Raw genomic sequence first — 18,037 nt, 5'->3', positions numbered from 1 at the left:
CCCATTATTTTTATTTCTACTTTGCACATTTCTTCCATTGCAAATGTACCATTCCGGTGTTTTACTTGCTATATTGTATTTACTTTGCCACCATGGCCTTTTTTTGCCTTTACCTCCCTTATCTCACCTCATTTGCTCACATCGTATACTTGTTTATACTGTATTATTGACTGTATGTTTGTTTTACTCCATGTGTAAGTCTGTGTCGTTGTATGTGTCGAAGTGCTTTGCTTTATCTTGGCCAGGTCGCAATTGTAAATGAGAACTTGTTCTCAACTTGCCTACCTGGTTAAATAAAGGTGAAATAAAAAAAATAAAAAAAATGTGTCTATTTGATTAAGATTAGGACTTTCCCTCTATGTGTCGCACTTCCATTTCCACTTTATGTCCCCGTTAGGGAGCTGTCATTTATGCTGCAGGCTAATTACTACCAATGTCATTGTGGTCCAAGTTCAACTCCTAGCCTATAGGGTGTGGTAACAGGCCCTCTGTTATTTGTTGTTGTACTCTGCATGTGAAGTATCTGCACTGTAGCCTATAGAGGAACTAAGCCCTTGATAATAGGGGAACGCAAGCTGTTGAACACAAACTCCCAGTCCTATGATGTTGCTCTGTGAAGGAGGTTAGCTTTTCAGCATTCAATTCCTGGCAGCCTTCTTCTCCCTGGTTGATTTGTGAATGTGAGTGATTCGAGAATGTTTGGCTTGGGTATCCAAGGTGTTTGAGATTGTTGAGGACCAGTGTTCCGAGGGGCTGACTGTGACATCATAAAGCGGAATGTAGTTAGCGTGCTGTTTGAGGGATTCCAATTCAGTCCGTTGCGGCCTTCCAGGCAGTGCAGTTGTGCTTCAAGTGTGCTCTCTGTGTGATGACTTGTTGTGCCTACACGGAGTACAGCTACGAACGGACGTGGCATTTGGGGTAAGCCTAAGCCTTTTCGTAACCTTGACCTATTTCTTCTAACTTGCTATGACAAAGTGCTTTGATGACACTAGCTGCATCCCAGCTAGTTGAACGCTTGTCAGTCGTTCTCCTAAAAGGCAACCTCTGTTGCTCGATGTACTAAACCGAGGGCCGGCAGCCACTAAGTACATGTAAGAGACAATTATGGCAACAATAAGTTGTAAGATGATACCTAGTCACATCTGAGATGTGAATCAACTGCACCGATTGGTCAATCGCCAGTATGTGCCCTTGGGCCTCATTTGTCCCCTTTTAAATGACCTGTTGAGATCATTCAATGCAACATCTGAGGCTCTCTGGCCTATAAAGGATCCACCTCATACCACTATTTCCATAATATAAGGCTATGTTATTGTTTTTTGAAAAAAGTACCATACAATATTTGCACATCCCTATCACCTCTGTACGCATAGGAAAATGATCCCTTTATTGTGTGTGTGTTGGGTGGGTGTCTGAGGAATGTTTTACTGCATTTCAGCTTGCAGAGGTATCACCACCCGTCCCATGGCCACCTGGATCATGTCTAGGGAAGAAAAAGAAGAATGACGTTATTACATGGCCTTCAAGAGCTACATGACTGCTGAGGTGACATTACGGACCCCTTAGGATTTGTGGCATTCCTTGTGTATTTGTTTCCCGTTTGTGCCACTTCGTTTCTCCTTTGTACTTGTGACACTATTTGAGGTTTTAACGCCTATCTCTATTAGGTGTGACTGGCAACTGCAGTGGGTTGAATCCTACTAGTTCAGTGTTTCCCAACTCCAGGCAGGGGTAGAGTAGGCATTTTTGTTGTAGCCCTGGAGAGGCACAGCTGATTGAAAGAGTTGAATCAGGCGCAACAACAACAACAACAACAAGAAAAACAACACCAATCAATGTGAAGAGTGGGACATCACAGTTGGGCCTTGTGTTCAACATAGCTCAGTATTTGAGTGTGTTTCCCGCGCATGCAAGTAGCTTTGATTTCTTCCTCCATAGTTCCCTAGAACGAACGCCCTCCCCTTTGCAGCAGAGGCCAGGCAAAAGCGCGCGCTTTCTGTGCCACTGGCTTCAATCAGGTCCACCAAACGCAGATAATAAGAGCACCGAGCACCAAAAATTACGTCATTAATTCACTCGAACTCAGCTAGCGAACACACGATGTCTGGAAGAGGTAAAGGCGGCAAGGGACTCGGAAAAGGAGGCGCCAAGCGTCACCGTAAGGTTCTCCGCGATAACATCCAGGGAATCACCAAGCCCGCCATTCGCCGTCTGGCTCGCCGTGGCGGCGTGAAGCGTATCTCCGGGCTGATCTACGAGGAGACCCGCGGTGTCCTGAAGGTGTTCCTTGAGAACGTGATCCGTGACGCCGTCACCTACACCGAGCACGCCAAGAGGAAGACCGTTACGGCCATGGACGTGGTCTACGCTCTGAAACGCCAGGGACGCACCCTGTACGGTTTCGGCGGTTAAACGCACTCTTCTCGGAACGTCAACATCCCGACTTGAACCCAAAGGCTCTTTTAAGAGCCACCCACATCCGCTTCAAAAGGGTCAAATCCATTATCGTAGGAAACCATGAGCCACTCTTGAGTGGACAGGGAGGGAGTATTCGTGACAGGAGGCTATGTTCAGTGCAGGCTTTGCGTACAGTCGTATTAAACCACGAGCCACTCTGAGTGGACAGGACGCTATGTTCAGTGCAGGCTTTGCGTACAGTCGTATTAAACCATGAGCCACTCTTGAGTGGACAGGGAGGGAGTATTCGTGACAGGACGCTATGTTCAGTGCAGGCTTTGCGTACAGTCGTATTACGAGGCACCACGGCTGGGAAATCCCCACCAAGTACCAAAAAGGGGGGCCTTATTTCTGGCCATTGTAGGACTTTTTTGGAAACACACCATTCCCCACCAGTGACAGAGCATAGGCTATGGTCTTTGTTAGGGAAGCAAGCCTCTGAGTGGAAGGCTCTTATGCGCGCTCAGCTCCACTGGGCAAATGGCAGGGGCGCCTATGAGAAAGCAGGGGTGTGTCCACGGCCGGCGAATTAGCTTAGCTTCGTCTTCATAAGAGGGAAAGGGCTCTCCACCCCCTCATTCGTTTGTGAGAAGCAGCGAGACATCAGCATCATGCCCGAGCCAGCAAAGTCCGCGCCCAAGAAGGGCTCCAAGAAAGCCGTCACCAAGACCGCAGGGAAAGGCGGCAAGAAACGCCGAAAGTCGAGGAAGGAGAGCTACGCCATTTACGTGTACAAAGTCCTGAAGCAGGTCCACCCCGATACCGGCATCTCCTCCAAGGCCATGGGAATCATGAACTCGTTCGTGAACGACATCTTCGAGCGTATCGCCGGAGAGTCGTCTCGCCTGGCCCACTACAACAAGCGTTCCACCATCACCTCCAGGGAGATCCAGACCGCAGTGCGCCTGCTGCTCCCCGGAGAGCTGGCCAAGCACGCAGTGTCCGAGGGCACCAAGGCCGTGACCAAGTACACCAGCTCCAAGTAAACAGCCCATTTGGAGTGCTGTAGTAACCCAAAGGCTCTTTTAAGAGCCACCCACCCTGTCAGTGAAAAAAGCAAATCCATATATGTGTGTGTGTGTGTGTGTGGAGGACATGTCAAAAAGGGGGGAGAGGGAATAAATGATGCTGACATGAACAGGGTAGGAATGTGTGCATGGCAGTATAACACAGTGAGTGGGATTCCACTCGTGCTCCGATGACTGGAGCCTGTGTAACAGTATAACTTTAGGCCGAACCAGGGACCCTCTGCACACATCATCAACAACAGTCTCAGAGCAAGTGACGTCACCGATTGAAACTAGCCGTTTCACATCCCTTACACACACCTGTACAAGAGGGAGGAGGAGAGAGAAGAAGAGGCTCCAAATCTCTCTCTCTCTCTAGGCCTATATCAGGGCGGACAAGCACATGGGGCGCCAGCCTCCATAGCGCCGGCCGCACAGCCAGACACCAAGACCCACAGACACAAAGACCGGCACGAGTGAGTCACGCTGCGGAGTCAAGCGAGGAAGGACTGCGAGAAGGCCACAAGCCTATCTCTCTCTCTCTCTCTCTCTCTGACACGCTTTTGAAAGAGACACACAGACAGAGAGAGAGAGAGAGACTACCTAGCACAAGAAAACACACAGGCTCCAAATCCAACTAATAAACTCATGCTTATAAAACATCACACACACACACACACACAGTGCAAGTAAGCATGTCGTTGGACAGTGTATTATTTCGTTTGCCTCCTGGACACATGACGAATACAACGTGAAACTAGTCTCAGCCAGGCCTCACAAGTGCATGTGTTTTAAGGTCCCCAAAAGAGCTCTCCTTTAAAACACCAAGGAGCACATCAGGGGACGCCAAACCATTTGATTCCCTTGCCAGACATCTCGGCTCACTCCACAATCAATGGTGCTCGCAATCGGATGCACTTTTAGGCCATTTAGGAGACAAATAGCACAGGAAAAGCAGTGCGCACCGCTCCACCCGACAGTCGAACGGTGAGGTTTTGAGCGAGTCGCAGCAAAATGCACGGGGCTTCTGCAGCCCACATGACTTTATTCTGAACGGACACAAGTCTGCTCGCTGGGCCGTTCGCTTTTGGGCCAAAAACACGGCTCCGTCGGTGACTTTTGGCCCGATATTGGCGACCAGAAAACACAAGTGAAAGAGCATTTGGCCAGCCCGGAGAAGCCGAGCTGGGTGGCTTGAGTCTACATGGTTCTCATGTCGCGTTTAAGGCCAGCCCCCTGCACGGTGTGGAGCTTCAATAGCGCAGAGCAGCGTCTACAGCAAAGTACTCCTCCTCACAGACTACCGTAGTGTTGTAAGTGTGTGTGTTTACCGGACCGAACGACAGACATGGCAGAAGTCGCACCAGCACCCGCCGCCGCCGCGCCGGCCAAGGCACCCAAGAAGAAGGCAGCAGCCAAGCCCAAGAAAGCGGGACCCAGCGTAGGCGAGCTCATCGTCAAGGCGGTGTCCGCCTCCAAGGAGAGGAGCGGCGTGTCCCTGGCCGCGCTCAAGAAGTCTCTGGCGGCAGGCGGCTACGACGTGGAGAAGAACAACTCCCGTGTCAAGATCGCCGTCAAGAGCCTCGTCACCAAGGGCACCCTGGTCCAGACTAAGGGCACCGGTGCTTCCGGCTCCTTCAAGCTCAACAAGAAGGCCGTCGAGGCAAAGAAGCCCGCCAAGAAAGCCGCAGCCCCCAAAGCTAAGAAGGTGGCCGCCAAGAAGCCCGCCGCCGCCAAGAAGCCCAAGAAGGTAGCAGCCAAGAAGGCCGTGGCCGCAAAGAAGTCCCCCAAGAAGGCCAAGAAGCCCGCTACACCCAAAAAGGCCGCCAAGAGCCCAAAGAAGGTGAAGAAGCCCGCCGCAGCGGCCAAGAAAGCGGCCAAGAGCCCCAAGAAGGCTACCAAGGCAGCGAAGCCCAAAGCCGCCAAGCCCAAGGCGGCCAAGGCCAAGAAGGCAGCCCCCAAGAAGAAGTAAAGCTATTACAAACAGTGTTCTTTCTACTCGACACATGTTGTTACCACAAAAGGCTCTTTTAAGAGCCACCCACCTCTTTCCATAAAAGCGCATGTCATTCCATTCCACCTATCTACCTACCTACCCGTGGTGCAAAATAAATTAAATGAATGACATTTGAAGTGGCATTTTGGAGTGGCTAAATGGCTTTACATTTGTCACTCAAGAGTGCAGCACCCTCACCAGTCAACATTGTTGTGATGTGTTAGAATTGGCATGTCACATTGAACCTGATAATAAGAAGCATACATACTATAGTGGGTTGGACAGCAGCCATTTGTATTATGAGCCACTCTCGAATTGATTGATACATGTTTCAGTGATTTGAGTTGTCACTTTGGCGCTCCCGCCAACGTGAAAAAGTAACAAAAGTCGGAGGGAAACAAGAGTAGCCTAGCCCTCGTCACTCTGCTGCCTGCGGGCGGGTGGGGGGGGGCGGGCTTAGGGCTGACTGCCTGTCTGTCTGTCCCTCCCTCACTCCAATTGGATAAGGCCACACCGGTCCGGTGGCCAATCGATGGCTTTTGTGGCGAGGTATAAGTAAGGCTCTCGAGGTGGCCAGCGGCTCATTCAGACTTTCTGTGACATACTGAAGCTACCAATATGAGCGGAAGAGGCAAAACCGGAGGCAAGGCCAGGGCGAAGGCAAAGACACGTTCATCCCGTGCCGGGCTCCAGTTCCCCGTGGGCCGTGTGCACAGGCTGCTGCGTAAAGGCAACTACGCCGAGCGTGTGGGCGCTGGCGCACCAGTGTACCTGGCCGCAGTGCTCGAGTACCTGACTGCTGAGATCCTGGAGTTGGCCGGAAACGCTGCCCGTGACAACAAGAAGACTCGTATCATCCCCCGTCACCTGCAGCTGGCAGTCCGTAACGACGAGGAGCTGAACAAACTGCTTGGCGGCGTGACCATCGCTCAGGGTGGTGTTCTGCCCAACATCCAGGCAGTGCTGCTCCCCAAGAAGACTGAGAAGGCCGTCAAAGCCAAGTAAAATCGCTGGTGCGGCTGCAACTTGACTACTCAACCCCAAAGGCTCTTTTAAGAGCCAACCACCTAGCTCAACAAAAGCGCAAAGTGTCCCTTTCTATGCCTGGCCAATTATTTGGCGTGTTAGATACACACACATATACACGGCACCGTATCAAGTGCCCACATGAGGCCTAAATGAAGGATAACAACTAGTAGGCTAGAATGAGAGCATTATTGCGCGTAAAGTGTAACGTTGCTCGCGGCCCTAACAAAAGACCCAAGCGCGCCTCGGCGAGGGTGGGGGTTGCATTTTGGGGCGGCACGGAGAGGCCGAGCCTCCCCTCCAATGGGCGGCGGAGGAGGCCTCCGCAACGGGCCAATCAGGGCGGTGCGGAGATGGTGACCAATGAGCAGACGCCGCTGCCGGCTTTATAAACTTCACATAGGCATTTTGAGGCTATACTCCGACTGTGAAAGAAGGAAGCTAGCTAGCGCCATGGCCAGAACCAAGCAAACCGCTCGCAAATCCACCGGTGGCAAAGCACCCAGGAAGCAGCTCGCCACCAAGGCTGCGCGCAAGAGCGCCCCGGCCACCGGCGGCGTGAAGAAGCCTCACCGTTACAGGCCCGGCACCGTGGCTCTTAGAGAGATCCGTCGTTACCAGAAGTCCACTGAGCTGCTGATCCGCAAACTGCCTTTCCAGCGCCTGGTGCGAGAAATTGCCCAGGACTTTAAGACCGACCTGCGCTTCCAGAGTTCCGCAGTGATGGCCCTGCAGGAGGCAAGCGAGGCTTACCTGGTCGGCCTGTTCGAGGACACCAACCTGTGCGCCATCCACGCCAAGAGGGTGACCATCATGCCCAAGGACATCCAGCTGGCCCGTCGTATTCGCGGAGAGCGCGCATAAACGATGACCTGATCTCCAAAATCCCCCAAAGGCTCTTTTAAGAGCCACCTCCATATTTCAGTCAAAAAGGCACAATTGTTCCATTTGTACACGCCCCTTTCCCGCCGTGTATGTTCCCTGTTCTCGAGTCACTACAGACCGTGGTTCGATTCCAGGCTGTATCACCACCGGCCGTGATTGTAAATAAGAGTTGGTTCTTAACTGACTTGAGTCGTTTCAATAACGCTCTCTATATGTGATTAGATGTATGCCTAGAGTAGAAGAGGGGAAAAAATACACTAGCAGTAATGAGTGATAGTAATGATATAGGGCAAAAAGTGTCAAAAATGGTCACTATGTAGCTAAGAACAACTGACTTTGAAAGTCCCATGTTGCAGTGCCGCTGATGAGAGGGGAAAAGTTTACCATGGAGCACGGAGGCCATCTAGTGGTTAAACGCGGGTACTGTCAGCGTGTGAGCACGTAATAGTGGCTCCCTATTGGTATTTGATCTTCAGGCCAGCGTTTCCCAAACTCGGTCCTCGGGTCCCCAAGTGGGGCACGTTGTGTTTTTTCGATTCCAATTGCTCTTGGAATGTAACATGCTAGAGTCTGTCTATTCCTTTGTGAAAATGGCCATTCAATGATTTCTGGCCCATGTGACATTCCTCGATGGCCCCAAAAATCCATGTTTTGATCCGATCATTACAACGTTAGCTGTGTGCACCCCATAATTCATGCGACTGACTAAGCTATTGAAAGTAAAATGATATATCTCTGTCTGGCGCAAGTGAACGAAGGTACAGGAAATGTTGTAGGCCACCAAATTAGACGTGATATTATTAAGTCGCCCTTCTGTGCTTGTTTGTGTGCGTGCATAGGTAAGTTGTTTCGATATGGTGGAATAAATGGAGAAATGAAAGGAATGTATTTAGTGGGATGAATTCAGTGTGCGATTGAATATTCCAATGCCATACCCATTGATAGTCCTTTAGACTAGATCCGAGATCCCTTAAGAGAAAAGGTATCAGGACAGCAGGAATCAATAGATGTAATCGTCAAGGGCTTGCAAAACAGCTGTTACGAAGCTGCCGGGATGATTGCCCTATTAGTAGTTGACCAATTACAGAATAGCAATCACCAATGCAGGCAGGTACGTGGTGATTGCTGCATTGGCTTCGTAAATAGGCTTCATAGGAACTAAATGGCTCAGCACATGACACCTTCACAGTGCAGAATATTTGATACTATTGACTCCGGTTGAGTAGAGTCGTGTGTCTTTGGCGTGATTTGAAGTCGACTTCTGATGTGGGATTTAGTTCATTTTTCAAAGAAGATTTGCTGAGGAATCGAAACCCCTTGACCAAATGATACGACAAAGTAAAGGCCCTAAATACAGGCTGCCAGTTAAATGCAGCAATGACACGGCTAAAGTGTGTCATTGCAGGACAAAAGAGCAGGAATTGTCTGCTGTTGCATCTTCACTCATGAGACAGGTAATAGCGGAGCTCCGTGGTGCTGAAAAGGACAGCGCCCCTGGCCATTTGCCAAGGCCTATTTCCCGTTGGAGGGATTTTTGACATGCTATAGGCACAGTTCAGTACACCCTGTAATTGGTCCCAGAATCATCCACTTGATTCCCGACCACCAACCGATTGTCGGGGTGCATTGGTGTAAAATGTGGTCGTCGAGATCAAGTTCTATGGCATCTGTACCTTTTTTTGGAGCTACCTACACCAGTACGGGAGCTCACAGATAAAGAGTGCACTAGGCTAGAGAGAAAAGTAGCATTCCGTTTTTCATTTTCTCTCTTTTGATACTTGAGAAACATAGATTCACATGACGTCCAAATCTGCAAGAGACAAAAGCAGCAGAAAATCAGCAGGTGAAGAAAAGGGTTAAGTGAATATGATTTAAGAGCAGTCAAATGAAGTAATAGTGACATAGATTGTAAGAAATGAAATGTACCATGTGAACATTGCATTGTGGCTTTAGAAGAGCATGTATTTGTAGATGAATGACAGATTAGGTTTGGTGACAAAGTAACTGTATAATTTGAGGTACTCTACATGAGCATGTGTTTGCCTATTTGATGATCTGTTGTAGTTAATGTTTGATTTTGAGCACATACTTGTTGTGACAATTGCATCAGGTTGAGGGAGAAATGGTCTGTGTGGCCATTGTGAGTGGCACTTCTGATCCAGCAGGTGGTGTTAAGATCCCTCCCTATGTGGCTTTGAATGATGAGCCAGTGTTGGCAAAATGACTTGTGGTCCAGCGGGTGGCGGTGAAATGCCTCCCTATCTATATGACTTGCCCTATTCCTTTGACATTGTTCACTTGATTGGAGATGATTCCGGTCTTCTTCATGAGCACTCCTGCATGTCTTCCTTCCTGTCTTGCCATGTGGGTTCCACGGAGGTGTGTGTTTTTGTTAGATATCACTGGGCACATTCCTAACGTGGAGGTGGTTTGCATAGCTCATGTCATGTGGATATATAAAGTATTGTATTGTAAGGTATGTTAGTCTACGGACGGTCTGACATTGCTCGTCCATATATTGATGTATTCCAATTGCATTTGGGTGTATTGTGTGGAATGTTGGAACATGGTTAGATATTACTTGTTAGACTTGACTGTGCTGTTGGAGCTAGTAACACAAGCATTTCCCGACATCTGCTAAACAGGTGTATGTATATCTCTCTAGTCACCCCCAAAACCAATTCTTTCTTTGGCCGCCTCTCCTTCCAGTTCTCTGCTGCCAATGACTGGAACGAACTACAAAAATCTCTGAAACTGGAAACACTTATCTCCCTCACTAGCTTTAAGCACCAACTGTCAGAGCAGCTCACAGATTACTGCACCTGTACATAGCCCACCTATAATTTAGGCCAAACAACTACCTCTTTCCCTACTGTATTTAATGAATTTATTTATTTTGCTCCTTTGCACCCCATTATTTTTATTTCTACTTTGCACATTTCTTCCATTGCAAATGTACCATTCCGGTGTTTTACTTGCTATATTGTATTTACTTTGCCACCATGGCCTTTTTTTGCCTTTACCTCCCTTATCTCACCTCATTTGCTCACATCGTATACTTGTTTATACTGTATTATTGACTGTATGTTTGTTTTACTCCATGTGTAAGTCTGTGTCGTTGTATGTGTCGAAGTGCTTTGCTTTATCTTGGCCAGGTCGCAATTGTAAATGAGAACTTGTTCTCAACTTGCCTACCTGGTTAAATAAAGGTGAAATAAAAAAAATAAAAAAAATGTGTCTATTTGATTAAGATTAGGACTTTCCCTCTATGTGTCGCACTTCCATTTCCACTTTATGTCCCCGTTAGGGAGCTGTCATTTATGCTGCAGGCTAATTACTACCAATGTCATTGTGGTCCAAGTTCAACTCCTAGCCTATAGGGTGTGGTAACAGGCCCTCTGTTATTTGTTGTTGTACTCTGCATGTGAAGTATCTGCACTGTAGCCTATAGAGGAACTAAGCCCTTGATAATAGGGGAACGCAAGCTGTTGAACACAAACTCCCAGTCCTATGATGTTGCTCTGTGAAGGAGGTTAGCTTTTCAGCATTCAATTCCTGGCAGCCTTCTTCTCCCTGGTTGATTTGTGAATGTGAGTGATTCGAGAATGTTTGGCTTGGGTATCCAAGGTGTTTGAGATTGTTGAGGACCAGTGTTCCGAGGGGCTGACTGTGACATCATAAAGCGGAATGTAGTTAGCGTGCTGTTTGAGGGATTCCAATTCAGTCCGTTGCGGCCTTCCAGGCAGTGCAGTTGTGCTTCAAGTGTGCTCTCTGTGTGATGACTTGTTGTGCCTACACGGAGTACAGCTACGAACGGACGTGGCATTTGGGGTAAGCCTAAGCCTTTTCGTAACCTTGACCTATTTCTTCTAACTTGCTATGACAAAGTGCTTTGATGACACTAGCTGCATCCCAGCTAGTTGAACGCTTGTCAGTCGTTCTCCTAAAAGGCAACCTCTGTTGCTCGATGTACTAAACCGAGGGCCGGCAGCCACTAAGTACATGTAAGAGACAATTATGGCAACAATAAGTTGTAAGATGATACCTAGTCACATCTGAGATGTGAATCAACTGCACCGATTGGTCAATCGCCAGTATGTGCCCTTGGGCCTCATTTGTCCCCTTTTAAATGACCTGTTGAGATCATTCAATGCAACATCTGAGGCTCTCTGGCCTATAAAGGATCCACCTCATACCACTATTTCCATAATATAAGGCTATGTTATTGTTTTTTGAAAAAAGTACCATACAATATTTGCACATCCCTATCACCTCTGTACGCATAGGAAAATGATCCCTTTATTGTGTGTGTGTTGGGTGGGTGTCTGAGGAATGTTTTACTGCATTTCAGCTTGCAGAGGTATCACCACCCGTCCCATGGCCACCTGGATCATGTCTAGGGAAGAAAAAGAAGAATGACGTTATTACATGGCCTTCAAGAGCTACATGACTGCTGAGGTGACATTACGGACCCCTTAGGATTTGTGGCATTCCTTGTGTATTTGTTTCCCGTTTGTGCCACTTCGTTTCTCCTTTGTACTTGTGACACTATTTGAGGTTTTAACGCCTATCTCTATTAGGTGTGACTGGCAACTGCAGTGGGTTGAATCCTACTAGTTCAGTGTTTCCCAACTCCAGGCAGGGGTAGAGTAGGCATTTTTGTTGTAGCCCTGGAGAGGCACAGCTGATTGAAAGAGTTGAATCAGGCGCAACAACAACAACAACAACAAGAAAAACAACACCAATCAATGTGAAGAGTGGGACATCACAGTTGGGCCTTGTGTTCAACATAGCTCAGTATTTGAGTGTGTTTCCCGCGCATGCAAGTAGCTTTGATTTCTTCCTCCATAGTTCCCTAGAACGAACGCCCTCCCCTTTGCAGCAGAGGCCAGGCAAAAGCGCGCGCTTTCTGTGCCACTGGCTTCAATCAGGTCCACCAAACGCAGATAATAAGAGCACCGAGCACCAAAAATTACGTCATTAATTCACTCGAACTCAGCTAGCGAACACACGATGTCTGGAAGAGGTAAAGGCGGCAAGGGACTCGGAAAAGGAGGCGCCAAGCGTCACCGTAAGGTTCTCCGCGATAACATCCAGGGAATCACCAAGCCCGCCATTCGCCGTCTGGCTCGCCGTGGCGGCGTGAAGCGTATCTCCGGGCTGATCTACGAGGAGACCCGCGGTGTCCTGAAGGTGTTCCTTGAGAACGTGATCCGTGACGCCGTCACCTACACCGAGCACGCCAAGAGGAAGACCGTTACGGCCATGGACGTGGTCTACGCTCTGAAACGCCAGGGACGCACCCTGTACGGTTTCGGCGGTTAAACGCACTCTTCTCGGAACGTCAACATCCCGACTTGAACCCAAAGGCTCTTTTAAGAGCCACCCACATCCGCTTCAAAAGGGTCAAATCCATTATCGTAGGAAACCATGAGCCACTCTTGAGTGGACAGGGAGGGAGTATTCGTGACAGGAGGCTATGTTCAGTGCAGGCTTTGCGTACAGTCGTATTAAACCACGAGCCACTCTGAGTGGACAGGACGCTATGTTCAGTGCAGGCTTTGCGTACAGTCGTATTAAACCATGAGCCACTCTTGAGTGGACAGGGAGGGAGTATTCGTGACAGGGCTATGTTCAGTGCAGGCTTTGCGTACAGTCGTATTACGAGGCACCACGGCTGGGAAATCCCCACCAAGTACCAAAAAGGGGGGCCTTATTTCTGGCCATTGTAGGACTTTTTTGGAAACACACCATTCCCCACCAGTGACAGAGCATAGGCTATGGTCTTTGTTAGGGAAGCAAGCCTCTGAGTGGAAGGCTCTTATGCGCGCTCAGCTCCACTGGGCAAATGGCAGGGGCGCCTATGAGAAAGCAGGGGTGTGTCCACGGCCGGCGAATTAGCTTAGCTTCGTCTTCATAAGAGGGAAAGGGCTCTCCACCCCCTCATTCGTTTGTGAGAAGCAGCGAGACATCAGCATCATGCCCGAGCCAGCAAAGTCCGCGCCCAAGAAGGGCTCCAAGAAAGCCGTCACCAAGACCGCAGGGAAAGGCGGCAAGAAACGCCGAAAGTCGAGGAAGGAGAGCTACGCCATTTACGTGTACAAAGTCCTGAAGCAGGTCCACCCCGATACCGGCATCTCCTCCAAGGCCATGGGAATCATGAACTCGTTCGTGAACGACATCTTCGAGCGTATCGCCGGAGAGTCGTCTCGCCTGGCCCACTACAACAAGCGTTCCACCATCACCTCCAGGGAGATCCAGACCGCAGTGCGCCTGCTGCTCCCCGGAGAGCTGGCCAAGCACGCAGTGTCCGAGGGCACCAAGGCCGTGACCAAGTACACCAGCTCCAAGTAAACAGCCCATTTGGAGTGCTGTAGTAACCCAAAGGCTCTTTTAAGAGCCACCCACCCTGTCAGTGAAAAAAGCAAATCCATATATGTGTGTGTGTGTGTGTGTGGAGGACATGTCAAAAAGGGGGGAGAGGGAATAAATGATGCTGACATGAACAGGGTAGGAATGTGTGCATGGCAGTATAACACAGTGAGTGGGATTCCACTCGTGCTCCGATGACTGGAGCCTGTGTAACAGTATAACTTTAGGCCGAACCAGGGACCCTCTGCACACATCATCAACAACAGTCTCAGAGCAAGTGACGTCACCGATTGAAACTAGCCGTTTCACATCCCTTACACACACCTGTACAAGAGGGAGGAGGAGAGAGAAGAAGAGGCTCCAAATCTCTCTCTCTCTCTAGGCCTATATCAGGGCGGACAAGCACATGGGGCGCCAGCCTCCATAGCGCCGGCCGCACAGCCAGACACCAAGACCCACAGACACAAAGACCGGCACGAGTGAGTCACGCTGCGGAGTCAAGCGAGGAAGGACTGCGAGAAGGCCACAAGCCTATCTCTCTCTCTCTCTCTCTCTCTGACACGCTTTTGAAAGAGACACACAGACAGAGAGAGAGAGAGAGACTACCTAGCACAAGAAAACACACAGGCTCCAAATCCAACTAATAAACTCATGCTTATAAAACATCACACACACACACACACACAGTGCAAGTAAGCATGTCGTTGGACAGTGTATTATTTCGTTTGCCTCCTGGACACATGACGAATACAACGTGAAACTAGTCTCAGCCAGGCCTCACAAGTGCATGTGTTTTAAGGTCCCCAAAAGAGCTCTCCTTTAAAACACCAAGGAGCACATCAGGGGACGCCAAACCATTTGATTCCCTTGCCAGACATCTCGGCTCACTCCACAATCAATGGTGCTCGCAATCGGATGCACTTTTAGGCCATTTAGGAGACAAATAGCACAGGAAAAGCAGTGCGCACCGCTCCACCCGACAGTCGAACGGTGAGGTTTTGAGCGAGTCGCAGCAAAATGCACGGGGCTTCTGCAGCCCACATGACTTTATTCTGAACGGACACAAGTCTGCTCGCTGGGCCGTTCGCTTTTGGGCCAAAAACACGGCTCCGTCGGTGACTTTTGGCCCGATATTGGCGACCAGAAAACACAAGTGAAAGAGCATTTGGCCAGCCCGGAGAAGCCGAGCTGGGTGGCTTGAGTCTACATGGTTCTCATGTCGCGTTTAAGGCCAGCCCCCTGCACGGTGTGGAGCTTCAATAGCGCAGAGCAGCGTCTACAGCAAAGTACTCCTCCTCACAGACTACCGTAGTGTTGTAAGTGTGTGTGTTTACCGGACCGAACGACAGACATGGCAGAAGTCGCACCAGCACCCGCCGCCGCCGCGCCGGCCAAGGCACCCAAGAAGAAGGCAGCAGCCAAGCCCAAGAAAGCGGGACCCAGCGTAGGCGAGCTCATCGTCAAGGCGGTGTCCGCCTCCAAGGAGAGGAGCGGCGTGTCCCTGGCCGCGCTCAAGAAGTCTCTGGCGGCAGGCGGCTACGACGTGGAGAAGAACAACTCCCGTGTCAAGATCGCCGTCAAGAGCCTCGTCACCAAGGGCACCCTGGTCCAGACTAAGGGCACCGGTGCTTCCGGCTCCTTCAAGCTCAACAAGAAGGCCGTCGAGGCAAAGAAGCCCGCCAAGAAAGCCGCAGCCCCCAAAGCTAAGAAGGTGGCCGCCAAGAAGCCCGCCGCCGCCAAGAAGCCCAAGAAGGTAGCAGCCAAGAAGGCCGTGGCCGCAAAGAAGTCCCCCAAGAAGGCCAAGAAGCCCGCTACACCCAAAAAGGCCGCCAAGAGCCCAAAGAAGGTGAAGAAGCCCGCCGCAGCGGCCAAGAAAGCGGCCAAGAGCCCCAAGAAGGCTACCAAGGCAGCGAAGCCCAAAGCCGCCAAGCCCAAGGCGGCCAAGGCCAAGAAGGCAGCCCCCAAGAAGAAGTAAAGCTATTACAAACAGTGTTCTTTCTACTCGACACATGTTGTTACCACAAAAGGCTCTTTTAAGAGCCACCCACCTCTTTCCATAAAAGCGCATGTCATTCCATTCCACCTATCTACCTACCTACCCGTGGTGCAAAATAAATTAAATGAATGACATTTGAAGTGGCATTTTGGAGTGGCTAAATGGCTTTACATTTGTCACTCAAGAGTGCAGCACCCTCACCAGTCAACATTGTTGTGATGTGTTAGAATTGGCATGTCACATTGAACCTGATAATAAGAAGCATACATACTATAGTGGGTTGGACAGCAGCCATTTGTATTATGAGCCACTCTCGAATTGATTGATACATGTTTCAGTGATTTGAGTTGTCACTTTGGCGCTCCCGCCAACGTGAAAAAGTAACAAAAGTCGGAGGGAAACAAGAGTAGCCTAGCCCTCGTCACTCTGCTGCCTGCGGGCGGGTGGGGGGGGGCGGGCTTAGGGCTGACTGCCTGTCTGTCTGTCCCTCCCTCACTCCAATTGGATAAGGCCACACCGGTCCGGTGGCCAATCGATGGCTTTTGTGGCGAGGTATAAGTAAGGCTCTCGAGGTGGCCAGCGGCTCATTCAGACTTTCTGTGACATACTGAAGCTACCAATATGAGCGGAAGAGGCAAAACCGGAGGCAAGGCCAGGGCGAAGGCAAAGACACGTTCATCCCGTGCCGGGCTCCAGTTCCCCGTGGGCCGTGTGCACAGGCTGCTGCGTAAAGGCAACTACGCCGAGCGTGTGGGCGCTGGCGCACCAGTGTACCTGGCCGCAGTGCTCGAGTACCTGACTGCTGAGATCCTGGAGTTGGCCGGAAACGCTGCCCGTGACAACAAGAAGACTCGTATCATCCCCCGTCACCTGCAGCTGGCAGTCCGTAACGACGAGGAGCTGAACAAACTGCTTGGCGGCGTGACCATCGCTCAGGGTGGTGTTCTGCCCAACATCCAGGCAGTGCTGCTCCCCAAGAAGACTGAGAAGGCCGTCAAAGCCAAGTAAAATCGCTGGTGCGGCTGCAACTTGACTACTCAACCCCCAAAGGCTCTTTTAAGAGCCAACCACCTAGCTCAACAAAAGCGCAAAGTGTCCCTTTCTATGCCTGGCCAATTATTTGGCGTGTTAGATACACACACATATACACGGCACCGTATCAAGTGCCCACATGAGGCCTAAATGAAGGATAACAACTAGTAGGCTAGAATGAGAGCATTATTGCGCGTAAAGTGTAACGTTGCTCGCGGCCCTAACAAAAGACCCAAGCGCGCCTCGGCGAGGGTGGGGGTTGCATTTTGGGGCGGCACGGAGAGGCCGAGCCTCCCCTCCAATGGGCGGCGGAGGAGGCCTCCGCAACGGGCCAATCAGGGCGGTGCGGAGATGGTGACCAATGAGCAGACGCCGCTGCCGGCTTTATAAACTTCACATAGGCATTTTGAGGCTATACTCCGACTGTGAAAGAAGGAAGCTAGCTAGCGCCATGGCCAGAACCAAGCAAACCGCTCGCAAATCCACCGGTGGCAAAGCACCCAGGAAGCAGCTCGCCACCAAGGCTGCGCGCAAGAGCGCCCCGGCCACCGGCGGCGTGAAGAAGCCTCACCGTTACAGGCCCGGCACCGTGGCTCTTAGAGAGATCCGTCGTTACCAGAAGTCCACTGAGCTGCTGATCCGCAAACTGCCTTTCCAGCGCCTGGTGCGAGAAATTGCCCAGGACTTTAAGACCGACCTGCGCTTCCAGAGTTCCGCAGTGATGGCCCTGCAGGAGGCAAGCGAGGCTTACCTGGTCGGCCTGTTCGAGGACACCAACCTGTGCGCCATCCACGCCAAGAGGGTGACCATCATGCCCAAGGACATCCAGCTGGCCCGTCGTATTCGCGGAGAGCGCGCATAAACGATGACCTGATCTCCAAAATCCCCCAAAGGCTCTTTTAAGAGCCACCTCCATATTTCAGTCAAAAAGGCACAATTGTTCCATTTGTACACGCCCCTTTCCCGCCGTGTATGTTCCCTGTTCTCGAGTCACTACAGACCGTGGTTCGATTCCAGGCTGTATCACCACCGGCCGTGATTGTAAATAAGAGTTGGTTCTTAACTGACTTGAGTCGTTTCAATAACGCTCTCTATATGTGATTAGATGTATGCCTAGAGTAGAAGAGGGGAAAAAATACACTAGCAGTAATGAGTGATAGTAATGATATAGGGCAAAAAGTGTCAAAAATGGTCACTATGTAGCTAAGAACAACTGACTTTGAAAGTCCCATGTTGCAGTGCCGCTGATGAGAGGGGAAAAGT

At 50.3% G+C, this 18,037-nt stretch overlaps 7 protein-coding genes and 2 pseudogenes across 7 annotated transcripts; all 9 read left to right on the top strand.

Moving 5' to 3' along the window:
* The first annotated feature begins 2,099 nt into the window (after positions 1 to 2,099).
* Positions 2,100 to 2,458, top strand: LOC139369681 (histone H4). Its single transcript, XM_071108942.1, has one exon. It carries the CDS (start codon positions 2,104 to 2,106, stop codon positions 2,413 to 2,415), a length of 312 nt encoding a protein of 103 aa, XP_070965043.1. The 5' UTR covers positions 2,100 to 2,103; the 3' UTR covers positions 2,416 to 2,458.
* Positions 2,459 to 2,888: 430 nt separating this feature from the next.
* Positions 2,889 to 3,545, top strand: LOC139369680 (histone H2B-like; annotated as a pseudogene).
* Positions 3,546 to 4,221: 676 nt separating this feature from the next.
* LOC139369679 (histone H1) lies at positions 4,222 to 5,465 on the top strand. Its single transcript, XM_071108940.1, has one exon. It carries the CDS (start codon positions 4,816 to 4,818, stop codon positions 5,437 to 5,439), a length of 624 nt encoding a protein of 207 aa, XP_070965041.1. The 5' UTR covers positions 4,222 to 4,815; the 3' UTR covers positions 5,440 to 5,465.
* A 507-nt stretch (positions 5,466 to 5,972) lies between these two features.
* On the top strand, positions 5,973 to 16,753 carry LOC139370627 (histone H2AX-like). The gene is made up of 3 exons (XM_071110223.1): positions 5,973 to 6,464; positions 13,884 to 13,894; positions 16,356 to 16,753. The coding sequence occupies exons 1-3, from the start codon at positions 6,082 to 6,084 to the stop codon at positions 16,748 to 16,750; spliced, it is 789 nt and encodes a 262-aa protein (XP_070966324.1). The 5' UTR covers positions 5,973 to 6,081; the 3' UTR covers positions 16,751 to 16,753.
* On the top strand, positions 6,702 to 7,614 carry LOC139370626 (histone H3). The gene has a single exon (XM_071110222.1). It carries the CDS (start codon positions 6,853 to 6,855, stop codon positions 7,351 to 7,353), a length of 501 nt encoding a protein of 166 aa, XP_070966323.1. The 5' UTR covers positions 6,702 to 6,852; the 3' UTR covers positions 7,354 to 7,614.
* LOC139369678 (histone H4) lies at positions 12,384 to 12,742 on the top strand. Its single transcript, XM_071108939.1, has one exon. It carries the CDS (start codon positions 12,388 to 12,390, stop codon positions 12,697 to 12,699), a length of 312 nt encoding a protein of 103 aa, XP_070965040.1. The 5' UTR covers positions 12,384 to 12,387; the 3' UTR covers positions 12,700 to 12,742.
* LOC139370624 (histone H2B-like) lies at positions 13,183 to 13,827 on the top strand (annotated as a pseudogene).
* On the top strand, positions 14,560 to 15,747 carry LOC139370623 (histone H1). Its single transcript, XM_071110219.1, has one exon. It carries the CDS (start codon positions 15,098 to 15,100, stop codon positions 15,719 to 15,721), a length of 624 nt encoding a protein of 207 aa, XP_070966320.1. The 5' UTR covers positions 14,560 to 15,097; the 3' UTR covers positions 15,722 to 15,747.
* A 382-nt stretch (positions 16,754 to 17,135) lies between the features above and the next one.
* LOC139370625 (histone H3) lies at positions 17,136 to 17,897 on the top strand. The gene has a single exon (XM_071110220.1). It carries the CDS (start codon positions 17,136 to 17,138, stop codon positions 17,634 to 17,636), a length of 501 nt encoding a protein of 166 aa, XP_070966321.1. The 3' UTR covers positions 17,637 to 17,897.
* Positions 17,898 to 18,037: the final 140 nt, after the last annotated feature.

This window comes from Oncorhynchus clarkii, chromosome 17 (assembly GCF_045791955.1).
Source record: "Oncorhynchus clarkii lewisi isolate Uvic-CL-2024 chromosome 17, UVic_Ocla_1.0, whole genome shotgun sequence".
NCBI lineage: Eukaryota > Metazoa > Chordata > Actinopteri > Salmoniformes > Salmonidae > Oncorhynchus > Oncorhynchus clarkii.
Note: the sequence above shows the minus strand (reverse complement) of the source record. Positions and strands in the feature narration are given on the sequence as shown.